Source organism: Asterias amurensis, chromosome 11 (assembly GCF_032118995.1).
Source record: "Asterias amurensis chromosome 11, ASM3211899v1".
In the NCBI taxonomy this organism is placed as follows: domain Eukaryota; kingdom Metazoa; phylum Echinodermata; class Asteroidea; order Forcipulatida; family Asteriidae; genus Asterias; species Asterias amurensis.
In genome coordinates this window covers 10,580,633-10,594,220 of record NC_092658.1, presented here as the reverse complement: position 1 = coordinate 10,594,220, position 13,588 = coordinate 10,580,633, and the positions used below count along the sequence as shown (strand labels likewise).

Sequence of the window (13,588 nt, the reverse complement as noted above, 5' to 3'; positions counted from 1 at the left end):
TTAAGGATTTTATACAATGCTGATACTATAAACCGATGGGGCGGGGCGGCAAGGTTTCTGGGAACGGAGTCCCAACCCTCACTCGGCCCCAGCAGGTAACAATATTTTGCCCCTCACTGCACACCATATAAAGGCGAAAGGGACGAGATACTTCGCTTGCAGAAGTGTAAAAATAAGGCTTAATAGTTGTGAAGAAGTATGATTGCCCAGTTTCGTAAAATGTGTGTAGCAAGGACAACACATGTTCAAGTAGGCCTACAGAAAAATCCTACCTATACGTAGTGGCTCAGTGCCCTTGTAGACCAATTGTTTGCAATAGTTTCCCAAATTGCCGTGAAATATTTTTCTGCATTCCATCTTTAAGTGGGCCCAGTTCCGAACAGAATTTACGTCAAGCTAGTAGATTGTATTTGTGTACAGCCCTGGAAACTTTTAGAGGGGAGTTTGTTTGGGGCTGTGTTGTGTAAAATGTTTTGTGGTAACTGCATTGTGCAAAAGTAAACCATGGTATACTACGTTTCATATATTAAATACCAGTTCTCATCGTGATGGAAAACTTATTTTTGGGAACAAATATGGTTTAAATTCATTTGGATTTGACACGTGACTTGTCAGGAATTTTCCTGATTTCGTGATTTTCTCCCTGCACGATCGGATTTTCTTGAAACTGGCAAACTTGCCATTAAACAAAGATGAAAAACTTAGGCTCTTGTTATAACTATGACCAATTTCATCATATCATTGTCTGCCAAGCAGCAACGAGCAGGTTGTGGCGTGCTAATTTGGCTGGTAGGCCTAACTTTATTCTGGTATTAAGCATAATTGTGTTGTGCTTAGCAAGTTCCGCTCTATGAAATTGGGCCCAGACCCCACCTATTTGAAATGATATAGACAGTCTGTTTTTCTCAGGGAGCTTCATTCCCACCCAAGAGGAAACTATTATCAGATTAATGTTTAGAACTTTCATACACTCTCATCCCGTGAAATGATTCATCTGTTTTGAGTCGTTATGGGTTATTTTATTTGGAATTGTTTATTCATGGTATAACAAATACAGTTATAATTAGATTCAATGATATTAAACATGTACTTAATTTGATTAATTTTGGTTATTACACTGTATTCTTACAATATTAAGCAGATTGGTTTTCCTAAGTGAACTATCACCGTGCAAAATAATTATGAAATAACATTATACAACCTATAGTTCTTTGTAGTCAAAACACAACAAATAATAGTAATAATAATTGACAACAAGAACCATGTACATGTAATAGACCTTTACCATTGTGTGACCATCTTGATTTGATCCAATCTAAACCAGTGAAACCAAACCGAGGCTGGTAGTAAAAAATAGTCTGGTACCTTTCAGCGCACTGAATATTAGCGCTTATTACTACTGGATACTAGGTATGATCAAGATGGTGGCTGTGTATAGAGTGATCACTGTTGGTGATCCTGTGGTGAGAATGAGGTTGTTACGGATGAAACTCGTTCCCCTGGTTGGTCTAAGAACTACCTGTTCTTTTGTTGCTTTGTTCTTTCTTCAGAATTCTATTTATTTTGAACACGAATTGCAAAATCTGAATTAGAAGTATATCTTCCTCGCTCTAAAATAAAATCGCATTAAAAGATTACGCACCCATCTTAATATTTACAAGCATCATTTCAAGAAAGAAAAACAGTAGATATTCTTATTTTAAAAACTATAAATGGCATAACCTAATAAGTCTCCCTCGAGATTTTAATACAAGTTCAATTATAATCTTTTGAGCCTAAAATATCATGTGCCCCCCCCCCCCCCCCTCACCCTCCCGGCATTCGGGAAAGATGGCGGTTTACCATTTTTCTGATCCTCTGAAACATGTTCGAAGAAATTTTGTTTCCCGTTTTTTTTTTTCGGCAGGCAAAATCCAGAATTGAATACTTCCCCTTTAAAAAAATAATAATAATAATTTGTATCGGTTTTTTTTTGGCAACAAAGCCGTGGAAACAGCCAAAGAGCCAGTATGTTTGAAGTGGAATTACGTCACACTTTCCGACAGGATATCGCCAGGATTACGTCATATTTTCAACGGCCAGCAGCGCGGGAGGTCTGTCATGTACAATGTATATAAGTATGTCGTGTACTGATACAATGTTTGTTTTGTACACTTCTAAAAACTAACATAAATGTTATATAATATTTTAATTAGTACAAATTGACTACTATACTATATACAATAAACTATGTAAAAGTCAGGAATATTCGTTTTAAATGGACACCAGAAACGTCAACATTGTGCATAGACGTCATTTCACCGCCATCTTACTACGCGCGACGCACGGGATTGGCCAGTGAGCAACCTATATTTTTTTTTACTCGGAGAGGGCGCCCCAGTCAGGTGACATATTACGTAAGGTTTTGTTGAAATGGCTATACACACACAGCACACTGCTAAAACAAAAGGCATTGATGACTGACGCAAATAGACATACACCAAGTAGTACACAAATTTTAGCCAAACTTGGAAATCCGCTTTTTACTTTCCCGCTTTTTACTTTCCCGGGGTCCGAGTTAAATCTGACCCAGGAGGTTTAATAACAGTGATAGTGAAAAGCAGCTCCTGTTTACAACATCATCTCAAGTTTGTTGTTGGGAGAAACTAGCTTACAAAAACAACACTTTTAAAAAGCATAGGCCTAAAAGGACAAACTAACATTATTTGCCAAAAATTTAGCGTCACTGTCCGAAAACACCGTAAAGCTATATGTCCTATTGTAATATAATGTGTAATAAAAATGGCAGGATACAATATGCATCTCCTTTTACAAAACACCATTGTGTAATCTACATTGTGAATTCAGTAATATTATAGTATAAAACTCCGTAACCATGGCGACGTGCCATTCTTATAACGAATCCAACTTTACCTTGACACCGATCAATCATTAATTTTTACAATATTAAAACAATTCTTAAAAGATCACATCTTGTTTTACCTTTATACCTTCTTATAAGCGGCTATATTTATGACATCTGTCGAATACTATTTCACTGCATATTTTAATAACACATTCGGAATCAAAAAAAGAAACCATCAACCTCGTACACCATGGTTTATACCCAATGCCCTTGCTGGTGCCAAACCCTGGAGAGGTTTTGAGACCTTGCTTTTTGCTTTCATAATCAAAACCCGAGGTTCTGAGGCCTATAGTTTCATAGAGCTACTTGAGTACAAAAAAAGTCTCACGCGAATAAGGTGACCAGCCAAACTACCATGTGAAAAATACAATTTGTGACTGGTATCCTGCTCATTTCTGCCATGAAATTGTTAAGCAATATTTTCTGCTTAAGCAGCTCTATGAAATTGGGCCCTGTTCCTTTGGGCCCTGGTGGGTGTTCAAGCCCACAACGGGATGGGCGTATATTGAGTGATAAACCATGGGCTCGAGGTTGATTCAACAAGCCTCACTTGTTTGGCCGTGTATTTGGTTCTGGCTGATGGCGTTTACAACCATCTTGTTCTTATAACAGTAGACGCAGTTAGCCGTAACCAAACCTGTACCGAAACATTGTATTCATATTATTTTGGTATAGTACTTTTTAGAATTGGAAGAAGGTGTTATTCTGAATTCACTATATGCCTGATTGAGTTCAAACTTAATGAATAACTGAAAATGGATAACCTCAGTAATTAATTTATAAAATAAAGGGACCGGGGATCTGACCGGATATCGGTTTTCTTTGATCTTTTGAGCGGTTTTCTTTGTGTTTGCGGAAGTATCAGTTGACGACTCGAATCATAGGCTAAACATTTTGAAGCTGGAAACACAACTTTAAAGGTACAACAAAAATTGTCAATAATTTTGTCGGAAATACGGGCCCATTACCATGCTACACGAATAATCCGGAACCCATTATGTGGTCGCACCATATATGTGACGGTTTATTACACAGAATTCAAAAACACAGTGTGCCGGTTTTCCAATGCGTTGCGTTGTTTTACCATTATGCCAACTCGACCTACATGGGTTTTCAGGCTGTGCTGTGTTTGCAATTATATAAAGCTTCAAAATGGAACGAGAAAAGTCATTTCCGGTTTTTATGTGCAGGAAAGCCGACCTTCATTGGTGTTTTTAGAGCAACATTTTGGTTGATTAAGGAGGTGATGACAACGTGCTCATCTGTTTTCAAATTACAGCTCCAAATAATCCATATCCAACTTGGGTTTCTCAACCTTCAAAGTCTCGTGCAATTCCGTGTTGTTGCTGATTTGTTCTGGAAAGGATACCAAACTGTTCAAGGGTAATGGTCATACTTTAATAGTCCGGAAAACAATGTATCCGAAAGCCTAGTTTTGTTATCTGTCACGACCTTAAGTTGGTAAAAATTGACAGTTTTATAGATTCTGTATTCAACTGAACCTTTGCAGGGTGGCTTTTAATGTAATATCTTGACAATTTTCCCTTCAAAATAGCCTGCTTGAAGAAAAGAAGTAAAGTATGGTTGTTGCATTGACATGTTTTAACTACAATTACTATAATACGCAGCCCAAAGAGTACACATTACCGGGCATAATTTCACTAACTCTTTTTTAACTTCTCAAGTGTTGTTCTCTATATACTTTTTCATCGTTGGATGTGTATACTGTTGTTTAGTCACTGAGTGGCTAAAGGGATTAAAGGGAAGGTATACATTCGGTGATTACCCCACAAATTAATGAGCATATAAAACTTATCTTGTGAGAGCACTAAAGAGCTGTTGATATTACAAGACATCGTTATAAACGACCCCTTTGAAGTAACATAGTTTCAGAGAAATGGGAAATTTTTTACCTCACAAATTAATTTGAATCCGAGAATGGCTTCAGTTATGAAGCCTTTCCCGGGCATCTGAACGCACGTAGGGATTTTTTTTTTTTTACTTTCTTGCATCTTCGATGACCAATTAAGTCCAAATGTTCACAGGTAAGTTGACAGTGATACTTGTCTTTGACAAAGTATACCATGCCTTTTCGTAACTTAACTTATCATGATCATTGGACTTAGTTAACTCTGCCTTTAATACCCTTCCCCCATTCAAATCAAACGCCTTCTAAGGCATATAAACGGTTTCCTTTACTGTTCACAGACATTTTAGGGAGATATTATTTTCATATATAAAGGAAATTGGAATAATTATGGGGAAAATCATTGGGGTGCTTGCACTTCATCCATGCTGCTGAGGATGACTTTACACATGAAACCGTAGGCGACGCCCCACGCATCCTTGGCCTTGGGTGTGAACTTGTCGCCGAGAAGTTCATCCATCGTATTCAGGAAGATGCCTCCTAACTCCTGCAGAAAGAAAAATATAGAAATAGCGGTCAGTTATCAAACAAATAATATTACCGATTCGTGAGCATTTAGACGCAAAATAAAAGGCACTAAAGGCACTGTCGATTTCAAAAAGAGTTAGCACAAGTCTTAACTTATGACTTGTCCTTAGGAGATAACTAAAGTCCTAAGTTAGGTTGAGTACAACTCGTCCCAACTCGAGATAAGACCAGTCTTAAAGAAAGCAGTGGACACTATTGGTAATTGCTCAAAAAATAATTATTGGCATAAAACCTTACTTCGAAACGAGTAATGGGGAGAGGTTGATGGTATAAAACATTGTGAATAACGGCTCCCTCTGAAATAACGTAGTTTTCGAGAAAGAAGTAATTTTCCACGATTTTGATTTCGAGACCTCAGATTTAGAATTTTGAGGTCTCGAAACCAAGCACCTAAAAGCACACGAATTCGTGTGACAAGGTTTTTTTTCTTCATTATTATCTCACAACTTCGACGACCGATTGAGCTCAAATTTTCACAAGTTTGTTATTTCATATATATGTTGAGATACACCAACTTGTGAGAAGACTGGTCTTTGACAAATACCAATAGTGTCCAGTGTCTTTAACTCTTTGTGACCATCCCTACTGGACACCTTTGGTAATTGCCAAAGACCAGTAATAATTCTCACTAGTGTGTCTTTACATAATGCATCAAATAACAAACCTGTAAAAAATATTTACTCAATTGGTCATCAAAGTTGCAAAAGAATGATGAAAGAAAAAACATCCTTGTTGCAACAATTATTTGTGTGCTTTCAGATGCCTAAAAAGGGCTTCAGGCCTGAGGTTTTTTATCATCACACTCAAACATTTTGGTGAGAAGTTATACCTCTTTGTCGAAAACTATACGTAACTTCAGACGGAGCCGTTTCTCACAATGTTTTAACCATCAACAGCTCTTCATTGCTCGTATAGCAAGTCATTTTGGTGTAAATATTTAGTTTGAGCATGGAGGAATAATTTAGATTATTCCTCCATGGTTTGAGTAATGTTACCAATAGTGTCCATAGTGTATTTAATTAATTTGTATTGCCTTGTTGCTCGCATTAAAATTCATCACGCATTAATACATAACGGAAGTTCACTGTTCAATTGGCATTGAAACCCACAGTCAGGTATTTCCATTTTTTCCGCTCTGTTTCCGATAGAAATCATTGCACTGCTGGCACAGTGTACTCTTTAAAATCGCTGTTAAAAATGCAGTAGTGTGCAATCCCAAACAGTTGTGTGTTTTCATTAGCCACATTTTCTCATTCGCATTGTTTTTTGTTGTTACATCTCTGGCATAATGTTTACTCTAAAACCGATGGTTCAATTCGTATTTAGAAATCATCCTATAGTTATTTCCTTCTTCTGTGGGGGAAAACAGTTTCTATTGATTTGTGTCTGAGTTTGATGGATTCACTTTTGTGCGGTAATATTTGGATAGCTATATGCTCAATGTACAATTCTGCAGAGTCTTTGTGATTTTGATACTTATATGTATGTAGGCCTAAAATGCCAAGAGGTTTATCAGCCAAACTAAGGACTAAGGATAGGAGCACAACGCATATGCACAGTCGCACGAGTGTATACCGTTCGAAGAATATCGTTTGTACCATTAATCAAATAATTTGTATAGAAATAGGCGTAATGTGTTTGTTGAAACAGGAATCCAGTCAGCATATTATACTATATGTTTCGTCGTATAGTTCAAAAGTCAAACTCGTCCTGACTCCATTTGTAGGTCGAAGTTAACCCAGTAAACAATTTTGAAAACTATTTTTTTATTTAATAGGGATTTCTGTATGGACTCATGGAACATCAAAATGTGACCTCGGCTTGGACTTTTGGCGGCTTATTAGTCGACAAACACGTGCCGCAAATTTTAACGGCCTTTAACAGTTTTGCCTCATGGTATACCCGGTATTATTGCACCATGGTCCTCCATGATTGCATGCACTTTAATCTAGAAAGACGACTTCCGACCATGTTTTAAAAGTTAACATAGCATTGCACGCAATCACCCCATTAGTCGAAAAGGTGCTACCAAAACCTAAATTTTATTCCAGCAAAAGGAGACTTTCTTGTAACCGAACAAGAAATTATATATTCAGGCACAACAAATTGTTTCTTTCGTTAGAACGTATACTGCCTCAAATTAAATGAAACCAGTGAGAAAATTGTCCGTCCATAAAACGGAATTCCGATTATTCCTCTTACACCGCCTCGATTTCAGTTCACGTCCTTTATTATGGTAAGGGTGGAAATGTGATTTTACCTCAGATTCTAGGCCCATATCAGTTTGAACCATTCTTGGTAATTTTGAAACAGATTCCGGGTCAAACTAACCCACAAATGGGTCGAGTCCCAACGGGACTCGGAATGTGGGTAAATTATGACCCGGGTGTTCTTAGAGTGTACATTATATAGGGTCAAGATCCATTGGGTGTAATCAGACAGGTGTGGTCATTTTGAAACAGATTACAAATCAAACTAACCCACAAATAGGTCAGTCTCGTCTCGGAATGCGGGTCAATTTTGACCCGGGAGTTCATAGAGTGTACACTATATAGGGTCAAGATTCACTGAGTGTATATCAGACAGGTGTCGTTTCTCTTACCCGTAACCTTGGTGACTATTTATGTCAGTAATGTGTCGCAATGTCAACACTTGCCAAGCTCAATTTGGTTATTTTTTTTCTAGTCCTAGCCACGAAAAGCAGCTTATCTACCCAGCGTGAATACCCAGTGAGTTTCAGACGAGAAATGTTGTGTCCCGCATACGGCTTAAAATAACCCATGTATTAATTCAAGGCCACAGAAAGCCGTGGGAAACTATTAGTCTTAGAAGGAAAAAATCCTCAAATAATGCGAAGGAATCTTTTTATTTTATTTTTAAATAAAAATACTGGCCTAGTTATGAGGGACTTTTATGTTCGGGTTAAAAAGTTTAACAGTCGTCTAATCTGTGCCCATTGTCTGACGTATAGCAAGTCATTGGGTGGGAAATTATTGGACTTGTCACGGTATTGGTTCACGGGGGATTGTAATTGGCACACCCGGTAAATATTTTGGCCTAACTTGCTGAAATTGGCACCCCGATGATTAGCACCGTGCACGCCGGTGGTTTATACCAGGAAACTTCGGCTTATTGACGGCATCAAACTGTCAGTAGATCACGCTGGAAATTGACGATTCCATTCAATTGGTTTATGTTGTTTTTTCACCCTTGACTTTTTTTATGCAACCACCTGACAGATTTACATTAAAGTGTGACAATTCGGACATAACTTGCGTTAAAAGCTATACCGGTAAATTCTACCTTCGTTTTAGGGGCATTTTTTTGGTAACTTCATTTCCGTCCTATAATTTGTCAATAAACACCTTTCACCTTTCAACCAAAATAGGCACCATTTCATAAAGCATGTAAGCACAAAAACTTGCTTGGCACAGAAATGTATTGCTGAGCAGAAACAGATTACCAGCCAAATTAAACTTCCATTGTTTCGCGGTGATCGCGAAATGGCTTTCTCGCAACTATCTCGCGAGACTGCTGCTGCCCTGGGCGAGATGAATGCTCTCCACGACTATTCCGCGGGACTGGAGTCGTAGTCTCGCGCAGAGCAGCAGTCTCGCGAGATAGCTTTCGCTACACCTGGAACGACTTGTCCACAAGTCTATAGTCTACCATTTATAATCAAAATTATCTCCGGGACATGTACCTTTTACCCGCCTGCATTATGGCTTAACAATTGCATACCGGTTGATAATAAGCACATTATTTATTGCAGTAAAAAAACAAAACAATATATCAATGCAGAATTCACTAATGTAACTGTGATTAAAAAACTATGAAACAAAGGAAAACGGTAACATTTGCCCTTTAAAAAATTCTTCCCACCGCAACCTGTTCTTTCCCCAATAGTAAATTCAAATAATAACAAAAAAAGGAAGTTATTGTATCATAAACACTTTGTCATGTGAAATGCATAACTGAAATACGAGCTGATTAAGTTGAACATTTTGATTGTGTTATCGCTGTACACATCTCAGCTGTACCTTTTTCTGAATTTGTTTTAATGCTTTTCAATGCTCAGACAACAAAAAGGAGGGACCCAGTTTCTTGATTAGCTACACAAAGAAGTTCCAGCCCCACGCAAAGAAACCCATTAAAATCCAAACAAAATTCGTTAAAAAAAATATTATAAAAGAGTGATGGTGTCCAAAAAAAAATTGCAGTAAATATTATATTTTTGTTGTCCTTGCCTGAAGCAATGTCACCTACTTTTTAACAAAGAGTCTTCGGCACTCCACGCGGTGTGATACAAGAGCAGAAAGATAAAGAGACCACTCATGCAGAAGGACTTTAAATCTAATTCGATTTCGAAAGCGGCAACTAATTCGCGGGTATTTTTTATTTTATTTTTTAAAGGTTCTTGAAAAACGACAATGAGTCGCTGCTGTTCATTTGTTGTACAAATAATGTTTGAGTGTGGAGAGGGGGGGGGGAGCTTTGACAAAAGCGTGGCCTAACGTTTGTTTTCCGAAGATGCAATGCCGTCTGTCAAATCCATGGTGAAATGTAATGATATACAATGTCCAATCCCTTCCATCCACAATAGGCCTACATATTACATTATTTAGTTTTTTTTTTAACTGTATAAGAATAGAAATTAATTTTGCAATTTCGAAATCGGAAAACAAAAACCATGTTCCACCAAAACACAATAATTTCAGTTTGCATGCACGTAAGCCTCGCATCCAAGCCTCATCATTTGACCAATAAACAAAAGCAAACGCACACCTCCACAATTAAGAGTCGAGTAGGTCCTTCCAGACGCCCCCATCACCTCTCCTCAACACCCACCAACCCTTGAAGTAGGTTGCACCTTAAACATTGTGTATATATCACTTAGCAAAGTATGAGGGCTGAAATGATTGGTGTATTTGTTTCCCAAAATACCACACTTTAACGTACAAGTAAAACAAAAAGGCAGGGTGCGATAAGAAGCACAAACACTGTGGTCAGACAAGTTGCTTACACACGCACTATTTGCCAACGTCAGTGGCATTATGCACTTTGGCGTATTGGGGCGTAGAAGGATATCACAATCATCCCCAAAGGAAGGACATTTTACTCTTACCAGCTGGGCCCAATGTCATAGAGCTGCTTAAGCAGCAAATCTTGCTTAAAACGTTTGCTGCTTAGCCAAAATAAGCAGGATACCAGTCACAGTCTGTACATGTGACATGGTTGGCTGGCAACCGCTGTCACCTCTCGCTAAACGAATGGATTTGACATTCTTAATAAAAAAATATTATATCAATATAAACCACAAGGGAAACTGACTGGGTAAATTTAATCCGGAGGTCGTTGGTTCGAATCCCACTCTAGTCAATTCTTTGTTCAACCCCTAAAATATATTATGACAGTTTTTCTCCTGTTTCTTAACAAAATGTCAACAACTAAAACTTTCACTGTTGACCTTTACTGCATCGTTCAGTTTGTCTACTGCAGAACTGGTGTCATACGGTAGGCCTACTGTATATATGAAGACCGTATTTTTCGATTCAGGTCTTTTCGTCTTTGCTCAATCTTATTGTGTACATACAATCCAAAACGTATCACATACGTACAAGGTAAATCCAAGCTTATCGTGTACGTATAAGCGATATGATAAGTAGTCGTGTACGTATATGATAAGATATTGGTTTTTTTTATTCATACAGCGGCAAGTTGGATTTATCGCGATAAGACATCACGCACGTATATGCAGTTATCGCGATCATTATAAGATATCATGTACGTACGCGATAGATAAAATATCGTGTACGTACATGATAAGGTTGAGGTTCTTTTGTTATTCTTGTGACGGCAATACACTTCCGTACTATACAACTTCTACTACTAGTAATAGTGGTATTTTTGTGAGGGGGAAAAAGGAAATAATAAAACTCTTGGCTGTGATGCATGCACAATGGAGTGCTGCCGCTGGCCTCTGTGCCATCAAACTATGTGTGTTTTGTACTGTCCGTATACTACGTATGTCTGTGTGTTTGGCTAGACTGGGGGTGTTGGTGATGGAATTTATTTAAAAAAAAAATACAAGAAAAACTGATATGAAGATTAAGGGGCTGGTCCATAGTTACCCATTCATAACGTTTTTAGAATCAAAGGAAATAAAAACAAGTACGATCAGCTCATGGTTTCATTTTGTATTCTCGAGTCAGCCATTTTATGTCTTTTTCCCGTATTCAAATGTTTAAAAGCTGTCAGTGTTTTAAAAGATGACCAGACTGTTTTTATCTATGTTATTTACAGAGACGACGTTAAAGTTGACCAACCCATCCCATTACCTCACCATCCTGCCAAACATTTAAACCGAAACCAAACGAAAAATCCCAAGTTATATATACCTAGGTTATCAACCATGCCGTCGGTCTCAGAATACTCGAGTTTCAAAACAATCATAACTTTAACTCTATCAACTCCCATCTGACATGCCCATAGTTGTCGATACCACTATAAGGTAACAGATGATATGATTATTCGATTAGACAGCGTAATGAGGAAATAGTTCATACACCTCCCTGTGCCCTTCAAGGGAGGCCATGGTCCTATAACCACTTGTAGCTAAATTAAGTACAACGAGCAAGTGGTTTGGACAGTGGTATGGATACATGCTGCGTATGGCCCTTTAGAATCCACAGCTTCGGCTTTGGATTCGGCTTCAGGCTTTGTTCTTTCGTCTGAAGCCCTGAGCACTTTACGCAAAGCACGCGCAATATTGTCAAAACAACCGCGGGGCCAAGCTAGCCTGAGCCGAATCTAGATCCAAAGCCGTAGTTTCGAAAAGGGTCTTGGCAGAATACGACGACTTGCTTCCAATGCAACCGTTTTCCTCTTTTTCCAACGGGACTTTGCTCTCCATCTACAATATCACCCTTAATTTCTGGATATTCGGTTCGGTTATGTTGCTGGAGGCATCGATACTGACGGTGAGAGATCGGGAAAACCATGTGCGAGGTTTTGATCTCCCAGTCGTAGCCGTTGGGGTATTCGGCGAGCGGTGTATTCGGTTCGGTTATTATATTTGGCCCGGGGTGTGCGTCGGTGGTATATACCCATGTATAAAAAGAGTGATGAGATCGAAACTCATGTGCTAGTTTGACCCCCCCCCCCCCCCCTCCTGCCTGTGGCTCCACCTCAACCCAGGGAAGACCTTAGCGATTTGAATCACCTTGTATCATCGCGTGGTCCATGATAAACTGGTATAGAATCAAGTCTTTTACCCCTGACGATAACGCTTTTTATTTGTCGGTTGATTCAATTTGCCATGTTTGGGTGACTGCAAGTATACGGGGGTTTGGGGGTTTAAAGGAGTCCCATGGTGCATATTTAAAACAGGTATTGACTGCTTTGCCAGGTATATCATCATTTTGTTATTTTCATATAGGGCCTACATCATCCGTTTTACTTGCTGTTTGTAAGTTGTTAATATATATTCGTACGTCCTCTGTTTGTCCGTTTATCTTGTCTCTGTCCGTCCACAGGCTGATTGCTACAAGTACAAGCCTCGGCTTATCAAATCGGCTTCCATACGGTTCCTTTCATTGACTGTATACACCTTAAACATACTCTGTTCGCTGTTACAATGCATTCTGCAATGCTGTGTTTATGACAGTATGGAAATAAATGAGAATTTAATTTAAAGTATCGGATTGACCTCTTGGTAAAGCAAACATTTCATTCGTTAGTACCTGACTTGCGACGGTATAAATAGGGCCACCATTGAACAAGAAAGTCAGGATAACCCCAAAATCAAAAGGTTAATCCATCACTTGAAACTAATTTTGCAAGGGTGGGTCTACTTCTCAATTTCACACACAATGACATTCCAGCTGTCCCAGGATACTTTCCACAGGGTCACTGAGGCCAAGACCAATCAAACAAAGGCCATGGCTGGCTAATTTGGGGATTTAATAGTATTAACCGAATCAAACCCTTCCGGACTCCTAATCGACCCTTAAAGGCAGTGGACACTATTGGCAATTGCCAAAGACCAGTCTTCTCACTTGCGGTTTCTCAACATATGCATGAAATAACAAACCTGTGAAAATTTGAGCTCAATTGGTTGTCCAAGTTGCAAGATAATAATGAAAGAAAAAACACCCTTGTCACACAAAGTTAATGTGCTTTCAGAAGCTTGATTTCGAGACCTCAAAATTCTAAATCTGAGGTATCGA

General features: G+C 38.6%; 1 protein-coding gene across 3 annotated transcripts in view; it reads right to left on the bottom strand.

Moving 5' to 3' along the window:
- Positions 1 to 1,020: 1,020 nt before the first annotated feature.
- LOC139944484 (cytoglobin-2-like) overlaps positions 1,021 to 13,588 on the bottom strand; it is a 57,175-nt gene continuing 44,607 nt past the window's right edge. For all 3 annotated transcript variants that reach the window (XM_071941512.1, XM_071941514.1, XM_071941511.1), the window contains one exon: positions 1,021 to 5,319. In XM_071941512.1, coding sequence (XP_071797613.1) covers positions 5,173 to 5,319 — 147 coding nt within the window. In that variant the 3' untranslated portion in view covers positions 1,021 to 5,172. The remainder of the gene's footprint in view (positions 5,320 to 13,588) is intronic.